The 15618-nt window shown below is 37.8% G+C and overlaps 1 protein-coding gene across 3 annotated transcripts in view; it reads left to right on the top strand.

The window, feature by feature from the left end:
- The window catches only part of rab27b (RAB27B, member RAS oncogene family), a 29380-nt gene extending 13832 nt beyond the window's left edge, over positions 1-15548 (top strand). For 2 of the 3 annotated variants that reach the window (XM_028025692.1, XM_028025695.1), the window contains exons 2-6: positions 7037-7208; positions 7625-7713; positions 9594-9697; positions 10395-10518; positions 11508-15548. In XM_028025692.1, the coding sequence (XP_027881493.1) occupies positions 7056-7208; positions 7625-7713; positions 9594-9697; positions 10395-10518; positions 11508-11694 (657 nt within the window). In that variant the 5' untranslated portion in view covers positions 7037-7055 and the 3' untranslated portion in view covers positions 11695-15548. The remainder of the gene's footprint in view (positions 1-7036; positions 7209-7624; positions 7714-9593; positions 9698-10394; positions 10519-11507) is intronic. The other variant, XM_028025693.1, reaches the window with a different exon arrangement.
- Positions 15549-15618: the final 70 nt, after the last annotated feature.

Raw genomic sequence — 15618 nt, 5'->3', positions numbered from 1 at the left:
TTTACAGTCCCACCGTTACTCTTTCCTTTGGCCAGGAGCAAAGTTTAGTTTATGGCTGCAGTAAAAATCTGACAAGTCATAAGTTTAGAAATGGCCAACAAAGCTTTTGTGTATAAAGAAGAAGAAGAAACACAGGAAGGTGAAAATGCTCAATATTTATTTATTTTTATTTTTCATAAGCTCAACTTCTTCTTTCCTGCTGCTAATTAAATGTGGCTGTATGAACGATTAAGTATCCGCATGCACAGAAGACAGTGAACGTCCCACCGCAGCGCATTGTATGCACAGGGGCGCCACCCTGGAGGGGGCGCCAAAATGCAGGTGCATTTTTTTGTGTGGGTCTGTATTATAAAATCTGTATGTTACAATGTTTTGTTTAGATAGAAAATGAAGTGAATTTCCGCAAAAACACAGAAATTTTGAGATTAATCTGATAAATTTTCTAGGAAAAACTTTGAATTTGTTGATCTTCTGCTTTTGTTTGGATGTTTTGGTTCTCTCTGTTAGGGCTGCATGGTATTAGTCATTTTTTGATGATTATAAAAAAAAGGAGTAAATTTCTGCCAAAAATCAGATGTTTTCTAGAAAAAAACTTGGAAATTTCTGATCTCCAAAAGTTGAAAATTTGCAGGAAAAAATTCAGAAATGTTAAAAATAATTTTAAAAACCTGAGAATTTTCTGCCCAACTTTACCGTTTTCTCCTCAGAGTTTTGGCCCACTCTTTTTTTCCACACTACATCATTTCAATAAGATTAATGTCTGGACTTTGACTAGGCCATCACAGCTGCTGCTTTGGTTTTGGTCATTCTGTGAAGAACTGGTTCAGGGCCAAACAGAACAGCTGTGGCTCTTTTCTACCAACCTGAACAGGAGCCGAGTTTACATACTTTAGATCAACGTCAGATTATTTTTATTCCCTTTGGTTTGTTATTTTGTTTGTATTTCCCTTTAATTCCTGTAAAACCGTCTGAACTGCCTTGTGGCTGAAAATGTGCCATATAAATAAAATTACCGTTACATCATCACACCTCCACCACTTCGCCTGATATTCTGAAATTATTGCGATGATGAAAACAGCTGAGATCATTTCTTAAACTTTGAATATATTCAAACAATAATTTCTTCATATGAATTGAGTTTTTATTTCTCGTTCTTTCTGGGAAAACGAGTCGGGAAGTCTGACGTGAATCTTAAAAGTTTAGTTGTGAATGAATGAATCCGTCAGCGTTTCTTCCTCTGACCCGCCGGGTCTGATTCCAGTTCATTTTGTTTAACAGAACCGGTTTTGTCTGTAGAACCTTCTGGACTCAGGTGATGATGAACCTGATGATGTTCATCACCTGCTGGAGGATCTGGAGGTTTAATTAGGTTTTAATTTAACTTTATTTAGTTTGATTTTATTTCTTTAAACGGTTAAATCTGAGTAACGCTGGTGTAAAAAATCAATTTGTATTGATTGATTGGTTTGGTTGACTGATTTTGAAGTTTTTGTCATTTTGAACTGAACTGTTATTTTGAGGAAGTGAGAATCTCCCTTAAAGTTGCAGTTGTGATTTTTCAGGAGGGGTTCTGTTGAGAGTTTCTGAGCAGTCAGAGTCTTTTCCTGGTTTCTCAGTTTGATTTTAACTCCAGTGTGAAGCAGAAAGTCTCTCTGGTTCAGCCCAGCGGCGTTTTATAAACCTTTAAACCTGAAACATGGTTCCAGTCGATCGTTAGGAGTTCTGGTTCTGTCCTACTCAAATCCTGGCCTCTGAGCTCTGCATGTCTGCTTACCTAAATGGACAGAATGAATCTGTTTGTTTTCTTTACTCTCAGGATTCACAGGTTTCTCTGCTTCAGTTTAGGCTCATTTATCTTTTCAGTTGATATTCCTACCAGAGTTTAGATGAGGTCCAAACATCTGGGTTTGTTCTTCAGCCACAGGAAGTCCGAACGGTTGTTTAGTCATGGGAAAAACTAAGTACACCCTTCCAACATGATAAAAATTATTCTGACTTTAGAACTATTTTTATCTTATTGGGAAAAGATTAATAAGTGAAAAAGATTCATGTCACATTAAGGTCTTAAAATGTCTTAAATTCATTTTAAAATGCGAGTTAGCTTTAAATATGCTAATCACAGGTCTTAAATTGTTCTTAAGCGTTTCTTTCCTCAGTAAAAGTTCTCATTTTGGACTCATGACTTTTTGAAGTTTTTTATATTATTGAAACTTTCTCGTTTTAATAATATAAAATTTCTCTTTATAATGAAAACATTTCTCATTTTGTGTCTTTTTTAACCATTTTTAAATCTTGTTACAGTGTGAAAGTTTCCTGTTGCAACAAAATGCTGCTCCTGAATGAATTAATTTCAACATGAAATGCATAAATTAATGTAACTGCTGCTTTTCTGTTGCGTTTTTCATCTTTGCTCAATAAAAACCAACAGATGGAGAAACGATTCTCACTTGCAGCTTCTAATAATATTAAACCTATTACAGCTCGTTATTGCCTGAATTAAATCTGTTATGGAATCAGATCTAATTGACCTAAACGGGTTTAAAATGTGATTTAATGAAAGTTTTCCCTCTGGTTGTGAGTGAGAATATTCAGGTCAAACCACTTTAAGGATCCTGGAGGCAGAAAAACGCAGAACAGGATGTTCTGTTTCTGTTGACCCGAGGCAAAATGGCCACCGCACATCCAGTCAGCTGACCGGTCACATGACCTCTAACTCAATAAGCAACGAACCAGGAGGAGGGAACGAAGCACAGAGAGTGTTTCTCACCGTTGTTGGGGTTTTAACAGCAGAGTAAATTCTCCTGTTGTGGTAAAAAGTCCAGATTTGAACCAGTTTTCTAGAAAATCGAGCCACAGATCCGCCATCCGTCTGTCCAGATCTGTTGGTCCAGGAGGGAAATGCTAGCATGTTTCCACTGGTTGGCGCACTTCTGCTAATGCGCTAATAGCAAAGCTAACTTTTCAGTTAGTTCTTTTGCTAGCTTTGAAAACGTTTAGCGCACTTAGCTTCCCCTAAAAGTCCCAGATAAATTCCAATTTTAGTTTTAGAAATATTTATTGTATTTTCAAATTATTCCAGTTTTTTAGGAAATTTACAATTCATGTTATTAATTTTACATTTTATTTTTCTATTTTCTTTTTGTTTTTCCCTGTTTTGATGCAGAACTTTACTTCTTTGCTTCCAGGTTTTATTGTTTTGATATTTTACCGTTTTCTCTGTTTATTTGTGGATATTTTTATGGTTTGTAATCTTGTGAAGTATTTTTGTTGCCTCTAAAGTTCAGTAAAGAAAAGCAGGAAATGTTGTTTTCTGAACCTGCTCAGCTGTTTTTCCCTCAAAGCAACATTTTCCAGCAGCGACTCGTTTTCCACCTGTAACCAGGTTAAAGGGACGCAGCTCAACGCTCAGCCGTGTTTCCACTGCAGGATGAATCTGTTCTGTGTTTGATCGGGTTTCATGTGTCTGGATGTGATGACGTTACGGTTCTGGTTCTGAACCGTGTCGGACCGGTTTGGTTTTCGTGTTTGGCTGAATGTCGGCCTGCTGGGTTCAGAGAAACCTTTAAATCCTGACGCTGCTTTGGAACCATAATAAATGAAACATTGACAAACTTATTGGTTGTGTCTGGTTTTGGTGAATTCGCTCATCAAACTGTAATGTTTACAGTTACTTTCTTTGTAACTTTGTAATTTTCTGTTTTGAACCGCCTGGCTGTGAAACGAGCTCTAAATAAAACTTCTGGTTTGTTTTCCGTCCCGTCTGCCAGGTTGACTTCCTGTTTGGTTGGTAAATAAAGACTCTGTTGTGTTGGACTGAACTAATCTCTGGAATATCTCAGATCGTTTTTATCCTGAAGCCTGTTGGACTGAAGCAGGTTTTCTGTTCGTGTTTTGTGAAGGTTGATTGGTGAGGATGTTGGCAGCAGTGAATTATTCACCGTGAATCTTCCAGACTCTGAGGTGTTCCTGCCGTTTCCTCTGTGGAGACGCTGAACGCTTCAGGACAATCTGCTGCAAACCGTCTGGGCGTCCTGAGTAACTGAATAGTTAAAGGCCAGCCCTCATCAGCGTTAGCAGTTATTGATCTGCGGCTTCGGAGGACAGATTGTTAGCGACAGCAGGAGATGGAAAACAAATTAGTTCTGTGATCAGGTTAGGTTGAACCGGAGGACACATCCGTCAGACCTAAAGGTCCAGCTGACCTTTCAGAAAATATTCACTGCTGGGGAACGAATGTTCTTAACCTGCAGACCGAGAGGAAACTCGCGACTCCAGGTAGGAAGCTGGGATCTTTTATCCTAAATGCTCCTAAAGGTTTACATCTCTGTGGCAGAAAGATCCTCACTGATCCCCAGTGGAAACCAGTGAAAACCAGTGGAAACCAGTGAAAACCAGAGGAAACCAGTGAAAACCAGTGGAAACCAGTGGAAACCAGAGGAAACCAGTGAAAACCAGTGAAAACCAGTGGAAACCAGTGGAAACCAGTGAAAACCAGTGGAAACCAGTGGAAACCAGAGGAAACCAGTGGAAACCAGAAGAAACCAGTGGAAACCAGAGGAAACCAGTGGAAACCAGAGGAAACCAGTGAAAACCAGTGGAAACCAGTGAAAACCAGTGGAAACCAGTGGAAACCAGAGGAAACCAGTGAAAACCAGTGGAAACCAGAGGAAACCAGTGGAAACCAGAGGAAACCAGTGGAAACCAGAGGAAACCAGTGAAAACCAGTGGAAACCAGTGAAAACCAGTGGAAACCAGTGAAAACCAGTGGAAACCAGTGAAAACCAGTGGAAACCAGAGGAAACCAGTGAAAACCAGTGGAAACCAGAGGAAACCAGTGGAAACCAGTGGAAACCAGAGGTCGGCATCGCTAACTGGAAACTGAGCTGCTCTAATGTCTGAAGCGCTAATCATAAACATTGTTTTGGCTATTGCTAAGGATCTACACCAGCACAGTATTTAGTGGAAGCTAATGCTAAACGCTAATCACAAACATTAGTTCCACTAAAGCTAAAGTGCTATAACAGCACAGTTTATGTAGCAGATGCTAATGCTAAGTTGCTAATCATAAACATCCGTTAATTCTTTTGAAGTTTTGGTTTTTGACTGCTAAGTTTTTTTTAAGCAGTCATTTGTTTGTATTCATGCTCTTATTTTGAAGTCTTTGTACACAGGAGTTCTGTTTCCTCTCAATGTTCTTTTATTTTTTTAAATAAGTTTTATTGAGTAGCAACAGACAAACAAATGAGGAATAGAGCAAAACGTTCAACACTAACATCTTAAAGCCACTGGGGGTGTACTTACTATTCCTGCTCTGTTTTTGTTTAGGAAATAATGTCATTATGAAATCTGCTGCATATTATTTACATTTGAGTGAAGATTAGAATAATTTTAAAGCTGGTTAAAGGTCCTGGTGTTTAAGATGCATTAATTTAAAAGAATAATTTCAGTTTTTTATTTTTAGTTGCAGAGTTTTCTGCAGGTTCCTGATTGAAACGTTCCAGGTTAAAGGTCAGGAGGCTAAATTTGTCCCAGAGTGACGACTTAAAGGCCTCATGGTCTGAACTGCAGGCAGAACGTCGCTCCCCCGTAATAAAGCCCCATATTTAACACGCTGCAGTCAGCTGATGAACCAGAATCCCATGATCCGTTTTCTAAATACACAACCAGAGAAATACAACCTCACCTCATACAGGATTACTTCATTTCTACAAATAAAACCTGCTTTGTTTTACAACACCGATGGAAAAATGCTTTTCATTTCTCAAAGAAGCAAAAGTAACTGAAAAATTTACAGATCGTCTTTTTGTTGTGAAGGATCAAATTTAAACAGTTATAGTGATAATAAACCTGCTGCAATAATCAATATATTAATTAATCACATGATAAATTAAAACAGGCTCAATAATTTCCATTTGCATGATTCATTTTTTTCTCTTTCTACCAAAAACTGGAAGTTTTCAGTTTTCAGTCTGGTGATCTGATCTCAACTGAAGGATCATTTTGTTTACAATTAAATTTATTTGTATTTTTGTTTATTTATGTTTTATATTTAAAATGTCTTCCACTTCTAGAGTTAAATATTTGTTAGATTTTAAAGTTTATTGATATTTCAGAATGTATCTTTATATCACTGTAAATTGGTCTCAGAACAACAATACTATCGTTTATCGCGATAACAATTTATCGTCCAGAAACGTTTGTTTTTGCCTCTGAGGCAGCAGCCAGCATCACACTGGGGTCGATTAAAACACTTTTTACAACCAGTGTTGTTTTTTAGAAAGTGGGCCGAGTACACGTCCAGGAGGAACACCTTCCTGTGGACTTTGGTTATTTTAAAGCTGTAAAAACATTTATCAGGATCATTTCTGGTATAAAAACCTTTTTTGTTGTAAGAGTTCCAGCTGCGGTCCTGAACCAGCAGGTTCTCCTTTCCTTCTGGACTCGGTCGGTGGTTCCCCACCAGCTCCAGTTCTGGTCCGGACGGCCCAGCGACCCGCGGCTCCCGATGGGAGAGCGGTTTCATTTCATTCAGTTTGTCCCGCGGCGCTGCAGCCGCCCGTCGTTTGATTCTGACGTGACTCTCATGTGACGATGTGTTGAATTCCCAGGTTGTGATTTTCTGCTAGAACCAGAAACGGAGGATAAAAGATTCACTCCAGCGAATAAATGAGACGTTGAGCGTTTTCTATTCACTCTGGTGTCTAATTCCTCCTACAGACAGAATTTCTTCATTTTGTGTGTATTTGATGTTTGATTTCTCCTTCAAAGTGAATATTTAGCATTTTGTGTTCACTCTGTGATTTCTTCTATTCTGCAGAGAAAACGTTGCATTTTGCAGAAACTTATGTATAATTTCTTCTCCTGTAGATTTAAATTTTCCTTTTTGTTTTCACTCTTCTGTGATTTTTCATTCAGTCGATCCAGTTTCTCCGTCTTCAGGGTTCAGTTTTCCTCTTTGCTCTCTCCTGTGATTTCTCCCTCTGGCGGTTCTCGGGGTTTCGCTGACAGCCTGCTGCTCTCTCTCTCTCTCTCTCAGGTTTTTTCCGGTCTCCACTATGACTGATGGGGATTACGACTACCTGATCAAGCTGCTGGCGCTGGGCGACTCCGGCGTGGGGAAGACCACCTTCCTCTACCGCTACACCGACAACAAGTTCAACCCCAAGTTCATCACCACGGTGGGCATCGACTTCAGGGAAAAGAGAGTGGTGAGGCTCCAGCTCTTCCTCCGCTTTGCTTGTAACGCGCGCCCAGGCCGGGTTGCCATGGCGACTCGTGGCGGGGCCAGCTGAGGTCAGCTGAGTCGCAGCCGCCATGTTTCCGTTCCCACATGGAAATCAATTCAGATAAATGACCTGCAGAAGCAAAAGTTCACTAAGTATTTACAATCGATCAATCGATCGATTTGGTCTGATTCTCATCAATAATTTGCAGTTAAATGTTAATCCTAACGACGGATAGATTAGAACAAAATGAAGATTTTAATATTTATTTTAAGGAAATAAGAAGAAACTTTACAGAAAGTAAACTGGTCTTATGTTTCTTTTTTATTCTATATTTCTTTCTTCCTGTCTTTCTTAGATTATTTGATTTAATCCCGACTCTAAATGTTTTTCCTCTTCAGGTTTACACGGCTTCAAACCCGAATGGAACGACGGCGGGGAAAACCTTCAAGGTTCACCTGCAGCTCTGGGACACGGCGGGACAGGAGAGGTGGGATGGAGGGATGAGGGATGGAGGGATGGAGGGATGGAGGGATGAGGGATGGAGGGATGAGGGATGGAGGGATGGAGGGATGAGGGATGGAGGGATGAGGGATGGAGGGATGAGGGATGGAGGGATGAGGGATGAGGGATGAACAGTTACCTAGAGCTGTAAATAAATCTGGTTTTCCACCAGTAGGGGGCAGGTTTCTCAGGTTTCTCAGGTTTCTCAGGTTTCTCAGGTTTAGAAACTGAACTGAATGAAATCAGATCAGAATCAGATTTTATTTATTTCTTCATTGTTCATGTTGATCTGCAACGTTTTGACCTACATAAACTCTGAAAGTTTCCTGTGGAGGATCCAGTCTGGTTGATGTGATAATTAATCGATTATCCTGACAATTAATCAATTTGTCTGACGATTAATATACTAATTGGATTTTCTTTTTTTTTAAACTTTCTGAAGATCTGAAGAGAATCAGACTTTTAAACATTATTATAAATATGCTAAAGATGCAAATAAAAAGTCTATTTTTAAATAAAATGACAGGTTTCCTTTAATGATCGATTAATCGTTTGCATTAAAAACTTTCTCAGCTCCTTTTTGTTCAACTTGACATCAATAAATTAGTTTATAGATTATTGATTGGATAGAAAAAGATGCTTAATAGGAGATTTATTTCCATCATTGGAACCAGGTGAAGCTAAACCTGAAACCAGAGTTTATAGTTTGTAGTTGTGGGTAAAACAGATTTACACAATAAGATGTTTTTATCAAAACTGTAAAATATTTATATTTTTCTCCATTTTTGGCTTCATTAATCCTCTGAATATGTTTTTTTTTTACCTTTTTTATAGTCTGTATACTCAGTTAGTGATTAATCAATCACTAAATTAGTTGATGATTCAAATAATTGTGATTAATCACAATTAATCGTCCCACCAAATTATTTCAATGATTTTTCTTTTCTTCAGCTGTTTTGTTGGTTTAGAAATGACCTTTGACCCTCCCAGGTTGCTGTAGCTAGCGCTGCTCCCTGCTCTCCTCCCACAGCTGCGGTTCTGCTGGTCGGTTCTGTGGGACTGAGGCGAGTTAATGCGGGTAAATGACGTAACGAGCGGTGACTAATGCAGCAGTGAGTCATCACCAGGACCAGCCGGTTCTGGTCCAAACGCAGACAAACGACAGCCTGGAAGATTCTACATGTTTAACATGCAAAATAAAAAATAAAGATTCAGCAAACTGAACTCAAACGTCACAGTTTAACCAGAAAAAAGGTTTAATAAAGAACAACGTCTGAAAAACTGGAACATTTCCTCTGAATCAGTAAAATAAATTTATTAAAGCTGCAGAAACTTTTAAAATACATATTTTACATATTTTATATATTTACTGACAGTTTATAAAAACACAGATAAAATATTGATCTCCTCTGTCGTCACCCAGTTCTAGAAGCAACCAATCAGAGCCAGGAGGCGGGTCTTAGCGCTGTCAATCACAAACCCACCTTTTTCTCTGCTGCATGTAGCTAGCATAGCATGCTGGGAATGCTAAGGCTAGTTAGCATAGCCACCGATGACAGTGGACAAACGGTTTTTCTGTCACTGCAAGTTGTTTCTCTGCCAGTAGCACATTTAGCAGGGAGTACAATAGGATGATTGACAGCGCTAAGCCCCGCCTCTTGGTTCTGATTGGCTGTTTTTGGTGCATTTTTTCAGACAGCAGCAGCAGCTCAGGGAGATCGATCTTTTATCTGCCTCATTACAAACTGTGACAACATGGTGACGGTTTTAACTAATGTCTAAAATATATATTCCTATAAAAGTTACGTACTGCAGCTTTAAGAAGTCATCATGTCCGTCCGTCACGTCTGTGATTTTGTGCTGCAGGTTCCGCAGCCTGACCACGGCGTTCTTCAGGGACGCCATGGGCTTCCTGCTGATGTTCGACCTCACCAGCCAGCAGAGCTTCCTCAACGTCCGCAACTGGATGAGTACGTAGGCAGAGCTTTAAAGATCAAACTCAGCTGTTTAATCCAGCAGAGCTTAAGGTTTAAGTTCAGCTTATAATTCAGGAATATCCTGAAAATATTTTTACTTTTATAGATTTAGTTTAAGACATTTTTACTCAGTTTGTGTTCTAGTTTACATATTTATTCAGGTGAAAGGAGACAGAAGGACTAAAGTAAAATCTGCTGCATCCTCGGTGCACAAAGCAGCGTAAACACAGATCCTTCCTCCAGAACCATCACTGCTCACATAAACTCAATAAATCTTCACATACCAACCGGTATTTACAGTTTTACTTTCACTTGTTGTACATAACATAAATACACATGAACATTTTCTACATTTTCTAAATTATTCTACTGAGATTGTTCTGGTTTTATTTTGACTTATTTCTGTGAATAAAAATAGAAACTTAGCCTGGCTCTTATATTTTGTTGTAGAGTTGAGCTGAATAATTCAAAATCCAAACAAACAGAATCTGTAAAACAACAATTGTAAACCAAGATGGCCGCCCTCGGCTCTGAAGAACCGAGCAAATTGGTGGGAAAATCCAGATTCTTTCAAATCTTCAAAAAACTCGATTGTTAAACCTGATTCATCGCCAGTCGCTCGTCACTTTGCTGCTGATAAATGTTACGTTTCTCTGTCCTCTGCCTGGTCGCCGTGGCAACCGAACCGCAGGCCAGCTGCAGGCCAACGCCTACTGCGAGAACCCGGACATCGTTCTGGTCGGGAACAAGGCGGACCTGGCCGACCAGCGGGAAGTCCAGGAGAAACAGGCCAAGGAGCTGGCCGACAAATACGGGCAAGTTCGGATTTATCACAAATAAAAACATTTCACTGAGTTTTTATCAGAAATAAAAACATTTCACTGAGTTTTTATCAGAAATAAAAACATTTCACTGAGTTTTTATCAGAAATAAAAACATTTCACTGAGTTTTTATCAGAAATAAAAACCTCTTTCTGCTGCTCATTCACAGACATTATCCCAGATTTCCTTAAAGTTATTATCAGTTTTATGATCAGTTTTTCTCAGGTTATTCAATAAATAATTATAAACTCTGCTGGATGATAAATTGTTCCAGGATTTATTGTAATAAATGATAATATTGTCGTTTTGATGTGATTTTTAACCAGAGGTGAGAAAAATACCCAAATTACTCGAGTAAAAAGTAACTGATCAGATTATCAATTATTTCATATTTAAAAATTACATAAACAAATGGACCAAAATATAAAGCTAAGTGGAAATTTTTATATTTTAACGACTAAAATGACAATAATTCATACAAGTAATAAAAAATAACAAAATCAGGCAAAATAAATTGTTACCAAATCAATTTATTTCAATAAAAAACAGATTAAACTTTAACAATAACTTCAGGTGAGAGTCTGAGTCTGCTGAGTTTTTCACTAATCATCAGAATAGAAATTATTGATCCAATTTTATCTTATTGTGTGATTAATTGATTAAATCAGTGTTTTTCAACGTGTTGGCCACCAGGGGCAGCAGAGGGAAAGTTGGATGGAAAACAAGGAAAAATAAATTAAATGAAATCCAATAAATGTTAAAATCATACACTTTAAGTTGTTTTTATGAAAGTAATATATTTTGTAATTATTACTGTAAAACATAAGTTTAAATAAAGTAAAGTTTATATTAGCTGTTTGAGGAGCTAATATAAGTTTGTGAACCCCTGGTTTGATTGATTGATTGATTGATTGATTGATTGATTGATTGATTGATTGATTATGAAGAATTTTCTCTTACTGGTGTTTTTTGGCCCTTTCAGGATCCCGTACTTTGAGACGAGCGCAGCCACCGGTGCGGAGGTGGACAAGGCGGTGATCACGCTGCTGGACCTGGTGATGAAGAGGATGGAGCAGTGCGTGGACAAACCGCCGGCCGACCCCGCCAACGGGAACGGCGCCGCCAAGCTGGGCGAAGGAGCGCCCGACCCGAAACGATGCGCATGTTAGAGCCGGAGACGCTCCTCCGTCCTCCTCACGTCCCGTCCGTCTCTTACTTCCCTCCCTGTCTGTCCTCAGCATGTTACTGTCATCTTTCAATCATTCCTGTTTGCAGCTCTGACAATAAACACACTGCAGCTCCCTCTAGTGGACACCACTAGGCATCGCAGCCTCCGCCTGTCAGCCTTGAGAAGCAAATTGAACCAGGAGGGGGCGCCGTCATCGCTGTCAGACGCATAATGTGCCTCGCTGAAAACCTGCAGCCTGGGAATTAAACTCTGCACGCTCCCTGCTTCACCGTTTATCAGAATCTGAAATCCAACGTCCGTTCATGGCTTCACAGCAGGAAAAGGTCGAACTTTGAGTCAAATCTGGGCTAAAACTAGTTTAATGCCAGGCTGTGTGAATGAAGCATTTTATCCTGGACCACAATGAGGATTAGTGGGACCAATGTGTTTTAATTATATTTCTTTGATTCTCTCCGCTCTGTGCTGGACCGGTACCAACCACACATTAGAGAAGCTTTGTTTTAGACGTTTACTGAACATGTGCCAAATGTGTTTTGTATTAACGGGCTTTACTGGGAGTCTTTGACACAAACATGGAGAGACTCCAGCAGCGTTTCTCAACATAAAACTGTGTGTGATGTCTTTTTGTGACCAGTTTGTTTTATTTTTTTATTAATCAAAGTTTTTTAGCTAATTTATGGGAGTATTTCAGCTTCAGCCAAAACAAGGTGTCCAGGAAAAACATAATATTCAGTTTAGTTTAAAAATAAATGAAAATAGGAACATAACTTCACCTGAAATTGTAGTCAAAAATGATACAAGGTCAGCTAACCATCACTAACTGTTAAATTGCAAGTAGAAAGTGGTACAGATTAGCTTAGCAGTTAGCTTCTGTAGCTGCTAGCATGATGCTAATGTAAAACCTGCAGCTCAAGATTTTGTTAAGATAATTTAAGTCATATTTCTTGCTTTACTTCTTGCTCTGTGAACATTTTTTGGTTCTCACTAACTTCACTAACATGATGAAGATTAAGCTAACCTAGCTTAGCCTACAGTGTTTTGTACATCAACGGTAAAGAAATTACAGTGGCTCATAAAACTGTTTACCAGTTAAAGATCAGACAGTTTCTACAGTTAGTAGTGATATTTGTCAGCTGTTCATCAAAAGCAAATTCTTTTATTTTCACAGGCTGTCCACACTTTTAAGATACACTGCAACTAAACCGTCTTTTTGTTTTGGTATGTTGTAATAAATATGTTATTATTGTGGACATTCACCACAAATGGTTGTCCAAAATTAAACGACCTCTGTTAACATTTATTTTCTTTTCTGAAAGGCAGATACAAAAGACTCATTAGCTAATGTAGCATGATGCTAGCCAGTTAGCTTTCATAACTGCTAGCAAGATGCTAATGTATCAACAGTAGCTCATTTTCATTTTAACTGAAAAATGAAGTTTTCAGGTTTTGTTTTATTTTCATTTGGTTTACTTCTGATTAGCTTTTCCATCTTTTACATTCCACAGAAGGCACTAGCATGCTAAAGATAGTCTAACTTAGCATAGCCACCTAGCATTTTTTAGCACAATATAAAATTGATTAGCATTGGCATCGTTTTGTCATCTGTACACTTTAAAGCTACGGTTCCTTTCCAGCCCAAAGGAACTGACGTTTAAAGCGAATGACGCTCAGTTAGCATAATTATACCTAATGTAGCTTCAGTGCTACACTGTTAGCTTCAAAGATATTTTAATGTAACATCAGCTCAAGGTTTTTCTCAGTTGGGTGACTTCATATTTTTTAAGCAATTCTGTGTATATTTTATTGTCTTTATCTGCCTCACTAACTTATTTTATTCATAGTCATGCTAGCTTAGCAGAGCCAACTTTTTTTTAACGCAAACATCAGAGCATAGATGAGATTAATTAAACCGACATTGTTTGATTCTTCATATGGTGTAAACATTTGAATGTTTTAACTGTGGATGTCCATCACAGCTGTTAAAACAATAAATGCTCAGTTAGGCTGTCGTTTGTTTTTGTCTCTTTGCCATTTTGCATTTTTGTTTTTTTCATATCCGACTTTCTCAAGTACAAACTGTCCTGTAGACTCCGGGCTGTTCGGTACTGACAGATTTTTTATTACAGGTTATTTCCTTAATTCATAAAAATACTTTAAAAAATAAGTTAATTGTTTAATTAAGTGGCTTTGCTAACAGCTACATGGTGATGCGTTTTTAGCTAGTGCTTGAATGAATTTCCAGAGGGACGACTGACAGGATTTCTTTAATTAACAACACTAAATATTATTTGAACAGCAAATAAAATCTTTCTACAGTATTTATTTACTAAGGTAGCGTTGTTGCTAAGCTGGTAGCCTCCATACCTGCTAGCAGGATGCTAACAGGAGTAATTCAAAGTTTTCCCATTTTTCTGTCTAAATGGAAGAAATCAGTTTTGGTATTTTTATGTTTTTTTTGTTTGTTTAATATCTTTCTAATTTCAGAAAAGAGTAATTTACTAAAAGTGAATCCAACTAGCTTAGCTAGCTTGTTGGTTTATCCAAAAACATGACAGAAAGCTAGCATGGTTTAGCTTCCTGTCATGTGTTTTGAGTTTTTTGTAACAGAAACTCAAAGAAAACTTATTATACTAGGCATTGTTTGATATTTTGTGTGCTTTAATATTACAAAATATTACTGTGCACATTATAAAAATAACATTTACTTCATTGAGACAAACTGAGAGTAGGATTAGCACATTTTGGATGATTTTTAGCTTCAATCTCACTTTTTAAAACCTGTATTATAAATTCTTTAAGCATCGCAAAGCAGAAACTTTAATGAATGAATATTAGGAAAGTTTTAGGGTTTTGGTGCCTAATATGCCTCATTTGCATCAGAAACGTTTTCATAACTTCACTCTTTCTGCCATTTTTGTGTTGTAAACAGATTAAGTTGCTCTGTGCTGATTTTCACCCAAACATCAAACATATATATTTTTTTCTTGTTTTAAATTACTGACATGTCCTTATAAATTTATTCATATCATTATTTTACCACCATTGTGCTTCATTGTTGGCTTATTTACTACACTTACTAAAACTTATTAGTTTTTGGGAACAATTAGTTTTATTTAGCTGTGCCTGGAAGATTGCAAAAAAAAAAAAAAACACAAACTTGCTGCTGCAGCATTAATTTTATGGAATACCTCACATGCCAAGAATGGCTCGAATGACCTGCGTTGGAGAAATGAAGAATAATCTGCATATTAATAATAAAAATGCAGAATTATTTCAGTAATTCAGAAAAACTAAACTAAACAATCTGGATTAACTCTGTTAGCTTCTTTTAATGTTTCAGAAAGGAGGAATATTTCATTAAGTCATTAAATCATTTTAAACCTCCATAAATAATTACATACATATTTGTTTCCTTGCATGACCAGTTCTGAAACCAATGCCTTGTAATCATGACAATCCTTTGATACGGTTAGTTGTCTGCATCAGTGTTTATATTTTTTAAAGCTACGGTTAGCTTAATGCTTTATATTTGATTTTGTTTGTGGTTCTTCTCAACACATCTGTCATCTTGAAAGCAGAACATTATTTTGCGTTGATCTTCATGTTGTGCCTGTTGAACCTTCCTGTCTGTGAGGTTTTGTCGGCTGAATGTCTGAATTAAACGGATCAGAAAGTCCTGAAGTCGGTTTTGTTTCTCTGATGCCTGCAGTTTAGCTGGTTTGTTGCGTTAGCGCTGAGCGTATCGATGCCGTATGTTTGACACAATGAGAACAACGTCAGATGCTTTGTGCTTCTGGTGCCAGAGCTGAAATAAATCGGTTGGTTTTATCCTCAGAACTGTTTTGATTTGTTTTTTATTTTGTTTTTGACAGAGATTCGTTTTAAAGTAAAAAAAACTGTTTTT

Source organism: Xiphophorus couchianus, chromosome 8 (genome assembly GCF_001444195.1).
Source record: "Xiphophorus couchianus chromosome 8, X_couchianus-1.0, whole genome shotgun sequence".
NCBI classification, from domain to species: Eukaryota; Metazoa; Chordata; class Actinopteri; order Cyprinodontiformes; family Poeciliidae; genus Xiphophorus; species Xiphophorus couchianus.
Note: the sequence above shows the minus strand (reverse complement) of the source record. Positions and strands in the feature narration are given on the sequence as shown.